Here is a 12,314-nt window from a genome sequence, read left to right as displayed (position 1 = left end):
TTGGGGAGAGTTTTCCAGAGTTCAACCATCCTTTTTGCAAAAACATACTTTCTAATTTCACTCCTGAAGGGCATAGCTCTAATTTTAAAGTTATACCTTCTTGTTCTAGGTTTTTGCACCAGAAAATGCCAATAAAACGTTTTTTGCACCAGGTATGATGATGTATTATTAGAGTCCATTGTGGAGCTAGGTTAGAGGTCTGATTTAAGAGATTGTCGGACAGAACTGAGATATGATCTGAGCTCTTGGTACTAAAATAGATAAAAGAATAATTGAGATTTGAGCTGTCTTAGATAGTAAGCATTGAGGGAAGGGAAACAATTGAAAATTAGATCCCAAAGAGATCCTGAAATTCAGTTTTTCCTGCAGTGGAGAGGAATCTTAAAAAATCAGCCTATGCTATTTCAATGATTTTAAAAATGTTATCCTGTATTGAATGAGCCATGTTTTTTTCCGTTAAATATTGAATAGTCCAAAGCTTGTCTTTGGACCTTGCCACAAGCTCCTTATCCTCATCTCCATTGTGTTCCCTTCCCTGACCACTGTCTCAGGCTGAGACAGACTATTCGCAACCTAAGTATACACAAACTGAGGTTCTGACCCCATATTCTCTCCCATCGAATATACCTCCGATTTCCAACGCACTAACATTATCTCCTTCTGCCCCTTAAGCCACTCAATCTGTCCTCTTGTATCCTGGTGTTACAAGTCTAGGACGTGTAACTGCCTTGTGCCATTTGTCCTACTTTTGAGTGAGCTGTGTCTTTCAATGTTATTCTGTACATTCATAGAATCCTTACAATGCAGACGGAGGCCATTTGGCCCATCAAATCTTTACCAACCCTCCAAAGAGAACCATACCTAGGCCCACTCCCCTGCCCTATTCCCGTAACCCCGCCTAATCTGTACATCTTTGGACTGTGAGAGGAAACTGGAGCACCTGGAGGAAACCCACGTAGACAAAGGGAGAATGTGCAAACTCCACACAAACAGTCACTCGAGGATGGAATCGACCCAGGGTCCCTGGCGCTGAGGGGTAGCAATGCTAACCACTGTGCCACCGTAAGCTTGTAATGTGATGTGTGCTATCTTTCTCATTGATATAACATCTAATCTCATTTAAATACCAGCTCCATATTTAATTGTTTCCTGAGTCACTTTGAACCAGAACGTAACTTCAGAAATCTCATTGTGATTGTTTTTTCCCCAGGTGATTTACCCAAACAAATAAAGGTGAAGAAACTGATGAAGCTTAGGACACTAGACACAAAGCCAGGTAATGGAGGCCTGGCCTTTACCTTCTCAAGTCATGCCTACAGCTTATTAGACTGTAAAATGATTACTTTTTGTTGTCAGGAGTCTCTGAAAATTAAGGTAGAGTATCACAGCTGGACACTCAACTGGGACCGGTGAGGGGCTAGCAGCCGCGCCGGATAAAACTCCCGGCTCCCACGACAAAAACGGCTGAGAATGCGTCCCTGGCCACGCATGCGCACGGCGACGACCTGTAGCAGTCACGCCATGAAACATGGCACTGGCCGTGCACGGAATTGACCTGGCAAATACTGCCCTCCGCCACCAATCCCCCCAGTCCTCGCTGAAGCCCCTCGGCCAGCAGCACGGCTCCCGGCCAAATGTGGCTGCGCTGGACGGGTTGCCGGGTTCCCGACCATTGAGACCACATATCTCCGCGCGGTCGGGAATTCGGCCCATGGGGAGAAGGCCTTCCGATGACGCACCAACGCTGTTACAACAGTGTGCGATGTGATGATGCCTTTTCGGAGGGGGCGGAGAATAGAAAGCCGGCGTCAAACCGACGCCGTACCCAATTTGGGCGTTAGAAGGGATTCTCAGCCCGATCACCGATTATGATTTCCGCGTCAGACAACGGAGAATCCCGCCCAATGTTTTTAATATATTAGCAGCAGGCATTCCATGTGATTTATAGAATTCTAGATTCCTACAGCACAGGGCCAGCTCTTTGAAGGTGGCATCCTATTAGTTAAGCTTTTAGGAGATGCTGAAAATTTCATGTAAAAACTTTATTAAAAACATTAAAAGACACGCATGTCAAACTAGATAAGGTAATCCTATTCTGAGGTAAGTAACTGTTTTGATAACCTTTATGTAGAACATGAGAGATTTTATTTACTGAGAAGAAAATATTCATTCATGGGATGTGGGCATTATTGGCAAGGCTAACATCCATTGGCCACCCTTTATTGTTCTTGAGAAGGTGATGGTGAGCTGCCACCTTCAATACAACTGGGTAGATTGCCTAGACCATTTTAGAGGGCAGTTAAGAGTCAGCACATTACTGGGGATCTGGAGTCACATGTAAGCCAGATCAGGTTTTTAAAAAAAAAAAGGACATTAGTGATCCAGAAGGGGTTTTATGAAGATTTCCTAGTTTACATGGTTATCATTACCATTACTAGCTGTTTATTCCAGACTTATTTAATTAATTGAATTAAAATTCCCCAGGTACCATAGTGGGATTTGAACTCATGTCTGCAGATCATTAACCCTCCAATACTGGAGTATTGTGTGCAATTCTGGTCGCCGCATTATAGGAAGGATGTGGAAGCATTGGAAAGGGTGCAGAGGAGATTTATCAGAATGTTGCCTGGTATGGAGGGACGATATTATGAGGAAAGGCTGAGGGACTTGAGGCTGTTTTCGTTAGAGAGAAGAAGGTTAAGAGGTGACTTAATTGAGGCATACAAGATGATCAGAGGATTGGATAGGGTGGACAGTGAGAGCCTTTTTTCCTCGGATGGTGATGTCTAGCACGAGGGGACATAACGAGGGGAGATAGATATAGGACAGATGTCAGGCAGTAGTGGACTCGCCAACACTAAGGGCATTCAAATGGTCATTGGATAGACATATGGACGATAAGGGAATAGTGTAGATGGGCTTTAGAGTGGTTTCACAGGTCGACGCAATATCGAGGGCCGAAGGGCCTGTACTGCGCTGTAATGTTCTATGTTCTAACCCTGGCCTCTGAATTACCAGTTCAGTACATAGCCATAAAGCTACTGTGTCCTCAATGAAAATACAAAGTTATTTTTGTGATTTGTGGTAACTTGGTGAGCCGATTGCACACCAACAGTGGAAATTATGTGGAGAAAATCGGTAAGAAAAGGTAGACATAAGATTGTGTAATGGGCAAAATGTCAACATGAAAATGCAGCTACTGGAATTCCGATTGGGCAAATACCAAATGAGCCCAGATGAAAGTTTATAGGTATTTTATATCTTCTCAAAAAGCTATTTAAAACATATTTTCTCTCCTCTATAGGCATCTACACGTCTTACAAAACTTTTTTGCACAAGGACAAGACACTTATTAAACGACTTTTAAAGGTAAATCATAATTGTTTTAATGTGAGACCATGTTAATAATCTTAGAATGTATCATTGATTCCTTTGATAAGATATGCGACCACAGTAACTCTATTTTCCCCCTAACCTGGAAGATGCTGAGGTCAAAGGCATTCCCATCATTATGTTGTAAAATCATGTGGCATAGCGCACAAGGAAGACATGCAGCCAGAAATACCTATGCTAATTCTTTGAAAGAATGCATATTCAATTTAAATTGTGACCCCCCCCCCCCCCAAGATATTTGAGTAATTCTCTTTTAAAAGTTACCGTGGAATCAATTTCCATCATTGATTAGGACATTCTATGATAACCAGGCAAAATTTGCATTTAATATCTGCCATGTATTTATGCCCACATAAAAATTTCCTTTTAGATATTTTGATTCCTATGGTAATTTGATCTAATCTTTTTGTTTTATGTATTTGTAAAATTTCTGGCAGACCCTTTTCCTGCCTTTCTAGTCTTTCTCTTTGTCTGCTTCTCCTATATTTTACATTATTAGTTTTAGCTTTTTAAACATCAATTTTGTTTGCTCTATTCATCCAAACAAATCTAACTGTTGCTGCACCCACGTTTTTGTTGTACTGTACATGGACACGAGCTACATTTTTTTATTTGTTCATGGGATTTGGGCATCGCTGGCTGGGCCATTCCGGAGGGCATTTAAGAGTCAACCACATTTCTGTGGATCTGGAGTCACATGTAGACCAGACCAGGTGAGGACTACAGATTCCTTCCCTAAAGGACATTAGTCATCATTAGACTTTTACTTCCAGATTTTTATTGAATTCAAATTTCATCACCTGCCATGGTGGGATTCGAACTCTGGTCCCTCGAACATTACCCTGGGTCTCTGGATTACTAGTCCAGCGACAATGTGACTACGCCACTGCCTCACCATATGCCTCAGGAGAGAGGAGAATAACTGTCCTTCCAATCAAGGCAACATTCAACCAGGTGTAGCTCCAAGAAACCCGAGAAAAACTAATCAAGGAGGAGTAAAAAGGAAAACCCTTCACTGACTGGACACATGCTGAAAGAAAAGAAAGTTTGTGTGATTGTTCACAACCTCAGAACATCACCGCAGGAGTCCTTGTGGAAGCATTCTCGGCTCAACCATCTCTAGCTGCTACATCGATGATTCCAATGAAGCAACCCACAACTTGGGTAACATACAAACATACAAATTTGGAGTAGAAATTGGGCTTTCGGCCCTTGAGCTTGCTCCGACGTTTGATAAAAGCATGGCTGATTTAATTGTGGCCTCTACTTTTCTGTCTGCCCCCAATACCTTCATTCTTATTATCTGTTTTTATATTTCTAGCTAACTTTATCTCATATTCCTCATTTCTCCCTCATTATATTTTTAGTCACTCTTTGCTTCTTATTCTGTCCAATCCTCTGACCTGCCACTAATTTTTGCAGAATTGTAAGTTTTTTAATCTTTAGCTTCAATTGTTAGCCACAAAAGATGCATCCTCTCCACCCTCCCTCCCCAGTCTTTCTTCCCCACTGAAACATACCATTGCTGCGTATTGTAAAATATCTCGTTAAATATTTTCCACAGCATCGCTACTGATCTACCTCTTAATCTACTTCCTCAGTTTACTTTCGGCAGTTCTATCTTCATATCTTTATAATTCCTTTTATTTAAGTTTAATACGCTAGTCTTAGACCCATACTTCAATCCTTCAAATTGACAGTGGAATTCAATCATATATGATTGCTGCTACCTCCTTTTATTATGTGGTCATTAATTAATCCTTTCTCATTGCACAAGCCAGGTCCAGAACAGCCTACTCTGGTTGGCTTTGGAACATGTTGCTCCAAGAAACTGTCCTGAAAATACTAGTTTGAACTTGTCTTCCAGGCTAACTTTGTCAATCGAATTCATCCAGTCTATATGAAGGGCCTCTAAGGTTGGGCAATAAATGCTGCTGGCCTAGCCAGTGATGCCTACATCCAATAAATGTACATAATTGTTTTTTAAAAATACTTTCTCACAAGCCCCATTTTCTCTTCCTGGAAACTTTATCCCATAGTTTAGTTGCTGTTAGGGGACCGATAAACTACTCCCACAAGCAACTTCTTATCTTTGCTCTTTCTTATCTCTACCCAAACTGATTCTACATCTTGAGCTTGAGAACAAAGATAATTTTTCACTATTGTACTAATATTATCCTTAATTAACAGAGCTACCCACCCCTTTTCCTAGCTTCCTTTCCTTCTGAAATGTCATACACCTGTGAATGTTCTGGTCCCATCCTTTGCCATCCTGTGGCTATGTCTCTGAAATGGCTACATTTCTATTTGAGATGACAACTCGTCATCTATGTTTGGCTGACAAGTGGCAGGTGGTAATTGGACACTAGAAAGCCTACTTGATCTTCACTTGATCTTCAATGGTTCCACCATCAACATTGGGCTATCATCACTGACCAGAAGTTGAACATTAGAACATAGAACATTACAGCGCAGTACAGGCCTTTCGGCCCTTGATGTTGCGCCGACCTGTGAAACCACTCTAAAGCCCATCTACACTGTTCCCTTATCGTTCATATGTCTATCCAATGACCATTTGAATGCCCTTCGTGTTGGCGAGTCCACTACTATTGCAGGCAGGGCATTCCACGCCCTTACTACTCTCTGAGTAAAGAACCTACCTCTGACATCTGTCTTATGTCTACCTCCCCTCAATTTAAAGCTATGTCCCCTTATGCTAGACATCACCATCCGAGGAAGAAGGCTCTCACTGTCCACCCTATCCAAACCTCTGATCATCTTGTATGCCTCCATACCAGGCAACATTCTGGTAAGTCTCCTCTGCACCTTTTCCAATGCTTCCTCATCCTTCCTATAATGCGGTGACCAGAATTGCACGCAATACTCCAAATGCGGCCGCACCAGAGTTTTGTACAGCTGCAACATGACCTCATGGCTCCGAAAACTCAATCTACCAATAAAAGCTAACAAACCGTACGCCTTCTTAACAACCCTCTCAACCTGGGTGGCAACTTTCAGGGATCTATGTACATGGACACCGAGATCTCTCTGCTCATCCACACTGCCAAGAATCTTACCATTAGCCCAGTACTCTGTCTTTCTGTTATTCCTTCCAAAATGAATCACCTCACACTTTTCGGCGTTAAACCACCTCTCAGCCCAGCCCTGCAGCTTATCTATGTCCCTCTGTAACTTGTAACATCCTTCCGCACTGTCCACAACTCCACCGACTTTAGTGTCATCTGCAAATTTACTCACCCATCCTTCTACGCCCTCCTCCAGGTCATTTATAAAAATGACAAACAGCAGTGGCCCCAAAACAGATCCTTGTGGTACACCACTAGTAACTGGACTCCAGTCTGAACATTTCCCATCAACCACCACCCTTTGTCTTCTTCCAGCTAGCCAATCTCTAATCCAAACTGCTAAATCACCCTGAATCCCATGCCTCCGTATTTTCTGCAGTAGCCTACCGTGGGGAACCTTATCAAACGCTTTACTGAAATCCATATACACCACATCAACTGCTTTACCCTCATCCACCTGTTTGGTCACCTTCTCAAAGAACTCAATAAAGTTTGTGAGGCACGACCTACCCTTCACAAAACCGTGTTGACTATCTCTAATCAAATTATTCCTTTCCAGATGATTATACATCCTATCTCTCATCAACCTTTCCAAGATTTTGCTCACAACAGAAGTAAGGCTCACTGGTCTATAGTTACCGGGGTTGTCTCTACTCCCCTTCTTGAACAAGGGGACAACATTTGCTATCCTCCAATCTTCTGGCATTATTCCTGTAGACAAAGATGACTTAAAGATCAAAGCCAAAGGTTCAGCAATCTCCTCCCTAGCTTCCCAGAGAATCCTAGGATAAATCCCATCGGGCCCAGGGGACTTATCTATTTTCACACGTTCCAGAATTGCTAACACCCCCTCCTTATGAACCTCAAGCCCTTCTAGTCTAGTAGCCTGAATCTCAGTATTCTCCTCGACAACATTGTCTTTTTCCTGTGTGAATACTGACGAAAAATATTCATTTAGCACCTCTCCTATCTCCTCGGACTCCAAGCACAACTTCCCACTACTGTCCTTGACTGGCCCTACTCTTACCCTAGTCATTCTTTTATTCCTGACATATCTATAGAAAGCTTTAGGGTTATCCTTGATCCTACCTGCCAAAGACTTCTCATGTCCCCTCCTGGATCTTCTTAGCTCTCTCTTTAGGTCCTTCCTAGCTAACTTGTAACTCTCGAGCGCCCTAACTGAACCTTCATGTCTCATCTTTACATAAGCCTCCTTCTTCCTCTTAACAGGTGTTTTGACTGCTTTAGTAAACCACGGTTCCCTTGCTCGACCACTTCCTCCCTGCCTGACAGGTACATACTTATCAAGGACACGCAGTAGCTGTTCCTTGAACAAGCTCCACATTTCCATTGTGCCCATCCCCTGCAGGTTTCCTCTCCATCCGATGCCTCATCGCATCATAATTGCCTTTCCCCCAGATATAACTCTTGCCCTGCGGTATATACCTATCCCTTTCCATCACTAAAGTAAACGTAATCCAATTGTGGTCACTATCACCAAAGTGCTCACCTACATCTAAATCTAACACCTGTCATGGTTCATTACCCAGTACCAAATCCAATATGGCCTCGCCTCTCGTTGGCCTATCTACATACTGTGTCAGGAAACCCTCCTGCACACATTGGACAAAAACGGACCCATCTAAAGTATTCGAACTATAGCGTTTCCAGTCAATATTTGGAAAGTTAAAGTCCCCCATAACAACGACCCTGTTGCTTTCGCTCCTGTCCAGAATCATCTTTGCAATCCTTTCCTCTACATCTCTGGAACTTTTTGGAGGCCTAGAAAACCCCTAACAGGGTGACCTCTCCTGTTTCTAACCTCAGCCCATACTACCTCAGTAGACGAGTCCTCATCAAACGTTCTTTCTGCCACCGTAATACTGTCCTTGACTAACAATGTTTCCCCTCCCCCTCTCTTACCACCTTCCATGAGCTTACTGAAATATCTAAACCCCGGCACCTGCAACAACCATTCCTGTCCCTGCTCTATCCATGTCTCTGAAATGGCCACAACATCGAAGTCCCAGGTACCAACCCATGCCGCAAGTTCACCCACCTTATTCCAGATGCTCCTGGCATTAAAGAAGACACACTTTAAACCACCTTCCTGCCTGCCGGCACACTCCTGCAACTTTGAAACCTTACTCATGACCTCACTACTCTCAACCTCCTGTATACTGGAGCTACAATTCAGGTTCCCAAGCCCCTGCTGAACTAGTTTAAACCCTCCTGAAGAGCATTAGCAAATTTCCCCCCCAGGATATTGGTACCCCTCTGGTCCAGGTGTAGACCATCCCGTTTGTAGAGGTCCCACCGACCCCAGAATTATCCCCAATTATCCAGAAATCTGAAACCCTCCCTCCTGCACCATCCCTGTAGTCACGTGTTCAACTCCTCTCTCTTCCTATTCCTCGTCTCGCTATCACATGGCACGGGTAACAACCCAGAGATAATAACTCTGTCCTAGATCTAAGTTTCCACCCTAGCTCCCTGAATTCCTGCCTTACATGCCTATCCCTTTTCCTACCTATGTCATTGGTACCTATGTGGAGCACGACTTGGGGCTGTTCCCCCTCCCCCTTAAGGATCCCGAAAACACGATCCGAGACATCACGCACCCTGGGACCTGGGAGGCAACACACCAACTGCGAGTCTCTCTCGTTCCCACAGAATCTCCTATCTATCCCCCTAACTATGGAGTCTCCAATGACTAATGCTCTACTCCTCTCCCCCCTTCCCTTCTGAGCAACAGGGACAGACTCTGTGCCAGAGACCTGTACCCCATGGCTTACCCCTGGTAAGTCGTCTTCTCCCCCCCCCCCCCCACCCCCCCAACAGTATCCAAAGCGGTATACTTGTTACTAAGGGGAATGACCACAGGGGATCCCTGTACTGACTGCTTCCTCCCAGCCCCTCTCACCGTCACCCATCTATCTTTATTTTTCGGAGTAACTACATCCCTGAAGCTTCTATCTATGACCACCTCTGCCTCCCGAATGATCCGAAGTTCATCCAACTCCAGTTCCCTAACGCGGTTTCTGAGGAGCTGGAGATGGGTGCACTTCCCACAGATGAAATCAGCAGGGGCACTGACGGCGTCCCTCACCTCAAACATTCTGCAGGAGGAACATTGCACTACCTTCCCTGCCATCCCCTCTAGATAAAAAAAGAAAAAGAAAGAAAGAGCTTACCTGTTATTCACGCCCCTTCTCAGCAACCTCTGCGCCCCGCACGATAACACCTGAGGAAAAATAAAAGAAAAACTGCTTACCAGTCACCAGCCAATCCCTTACCTGCAGGCTGTAACGTCACGGTTCAACTTCTTTCTACTTCTACCTGCCCTCGAGCCTTACTCTTGATCTTTACAGCGGTTGTTTTTGTTTTGGTTAGAGGAGGGGGTAGGGAGGGAAACACTGAAGAAGTGTTTCGGGTTTAAGTGTCACTTGACAACAGCTCCTCCACAAACCACCTTCAAGTTAGGGTGAGCACAATGGATGTATGCAAACTTCCCCCGCAACAGCCAATCAGCAGCTCTGCTCTACTGCCCTCTGCTGGATGCTTGTCTTCACTTGAACAGCTAGGGTCTCTTGCTCAGGTACACCTTCAAGTTAGGGTGAGCACAATGGATGTATGCAAATTTCCCCCACAACAGCCAATCAGCAGCTCTGCTCTATTGCCCTCTGCTGGATGCTTGATTAGCTATATCTACAGCATACCTACAATTTCAAATAAAGCCTAGGTACTCTGACAAATGGCTCAGCTCCTAACCCCTCAAGTTTTCTCCAGCATTTACCAAACTTAAATCAGAAATATGATTTGAATATTCACCACTCACTTGAATGGATGCAGCCCCCTCAACACTTAGCAGGGCCAGCGCCATCCAGGATTGATCAACTTGCTTGTTTGATGCCCCTGCCACTGGAGTAAATAAATCTCCAACACCTTCACAACTGGTGTTACGTGTATGATATAATTTAAGGTTTCTTTGACAGTAAGCCCCCTCCTGCATCCTTTACATGAGCAACAATATCACACAAACCCCATCACCGTGGAGTTTTTATCGTTGTATTCTTAACCCTGCCGTATCTAATTTTACCACTTAATTTCCCAACATTAAATCCAACATTATGTCTTATTGGACTAAAGCCATATTGGTCTAGAAGCTCGTCTTCTTCTCTGCTGCTTAGATTACGCTTACCCTAGTCACTTCTTGGATAACTAATGCCACCCTTCATTATGAGTATTATTTATTGATTTTAAAAAATTTGTCTCTACATGTTTCTTAATTTAGTTTTCTTAATGTCATGCTTTATAAATAACCTCCTAAATAGAGCAACTCTATATTATGTTAAGAGCAACGGTGACAAAGGGAAATGCAGGCCCATTAAAGACAGATACAAGCAAGATTTTAATACACAATTGACAGGCTTATTAAATTAGTACTTATTATCTATTCCCAGAGGAATAAGAGGCACAGGTACACCAGGACCTAGAAATAGGTCGAGGAGAGAGACTGTGAATTAAATGCATGGGTATGGTGTATAGCAGTTTAAGAAGGCAACTGGCCCCCTTCTCGAGGGTTATAGGGATGGGCAATAGATGCTGACCTTGCCAGCGTTGCCCATATCCCATGAACACATAGAAAATGTTGCAGAATGAATGCAAAGGTGATTTACCAGGGATGAGAGACTTCAGCATGTGGCGAGATTAGAGAAGCTAAGATTATACTTCCTTAGAGCAGAAAAGGTTAAGGGGAAATGTAAATATGTATTCAAAATAGTTAAGGGTTTTGGTGGGGTAAATAAGGAGAAACTGTTGCGTCCGGCACTAAACATGACAATTCAACATTTTCATTCCAAATTGCAGACCTCCGAGTTGCAAGGCACTCAGAGTTTTTACTTAACATTTTCACTTGATTATATCTATAATCTGATGATGTTTTTGCTATTCTTTATCTGTCAAATTAATTCCAGGGTATTCAAAGAAAACGACCGGCAGAAGTGCAGAGTGTCATTGTCCGTCTCCATTTACTGGAGCTGACTCAGAGTTTCATTATTCCCCTGGTGAGCAATTCGTTTCTCTTTGGGATGAACATAAATACAAAATGATCTGTGTGGATTTATTACCAGTACTGTCTTTAACTGCATTTTCTGAATTGGGGTCCTATACTTATCTATTCTGGGGCAGCACAGTGGTTAGCACTGCTGCCTCACAGCACCGGAGACCCGGGTTCAATTCTAACTTTGGATGACTGTTTGGAGTTTGCACATTCTCCCCGTTTGCGTGGGTTTCCTCCGGCTGCTCCGGTTTCCTTCCACAGTCCATAGATGTGCAGGTTAGGTGGATTGGCCATGCTTAATTGCCCTTAGTGCCCAAAAAGGTTAGGTAGGGTTGCTGGGTTACGGGGGTAGGGTGGAGGCATGAGTTTAAGTAGGGTGCCCGTTCCAAGGGCTGGTGCAGACTCGATGGGCCGAATGGCCTCCTTCTGCACTGTAAAGTCTATGATCTCTTTTTGCCTTGTACTATTAGTCCCTTTGGCCATTTGATCTCTCGTTTCTGCCTAACCTAGACCTTCCCTTTTGTTCTTTCTTCCTTATCCACCACTCCTTTCCCTATGTTGCTTAAAAAGCTGTTATACGTCTAAGTACTCTCAATTCTGGCGATGGGTCACTGAGCTGAAAAGTTAACTCTGTTTCTCTCTCTACAGATGCTATTGAAATTCTAACATTTTCTGTTTTTATTAATACTATGCATGCAGACTTGTATAATTCCACCCTTAATCTTCCATACCCTCCCTTTCCCACTCCCAGTTTTTTCCTTTTCCCTTTCTGA

The 12,314-nt window shown here is 43.6% G+C and overlaps 1 protein-coding gene across 9 annotated transcripts in view; it reads left to right on the top strand.

The window, feature by feature from the left end:
* dennd6b (DENN/MADD domain containing 6B) overlaps window positions 1-12,314 on the top strand; it is a 121,149-nt gene that overhangs the window by 76,109 nt on the left and 32,726 nt on the right. For all 9 annotated transcript variants that reach the window (XR_011934033.1, XR_011934032.1, XM_072471268.1 and 6 more), the window contains 3 exons: window positions 1,211-1,276; window positions 3,305-3,369; window positions 11,456-11,545. Coding sequence is in view for 7 of the 9 variants with exons in the window: in XM_072471268.1 (XP_072327369.1) it covers window positions 1,211-1,276; window positions 3,305-3,369; window positions 11,456-11,545 (221 nt within the window). In the remaining 2 variants the exon portion in view is untranslated. The remainder of the gene's footprint in view (window positions 1-1,210; window positions 1,277-3,304; window positions 3,370-11,455; window positions 11,546-12,314) is intronic.

Source organism: Scyliorhinus torazame, chromosome 13 (genome assembly GCF_047496885.1).
Source record: "Scyliorhinus torazame isolate Kashiwa2021f chromosome 13, sScyTor2.1, whole genome shotgun sequence".
In the NCBI taxonomy this organism is placed as follows: domain Eukaryota; kingdom Metazoa; phylum Chordata; class Chondrichthyes; order Carcharhiniformes; family Scyliorhinidae; genus Scyliorhinus; species Scyliorhinus torazame.
This window is presented reverse-complemented; position numbering and strand designations above follow the sequence as displayed.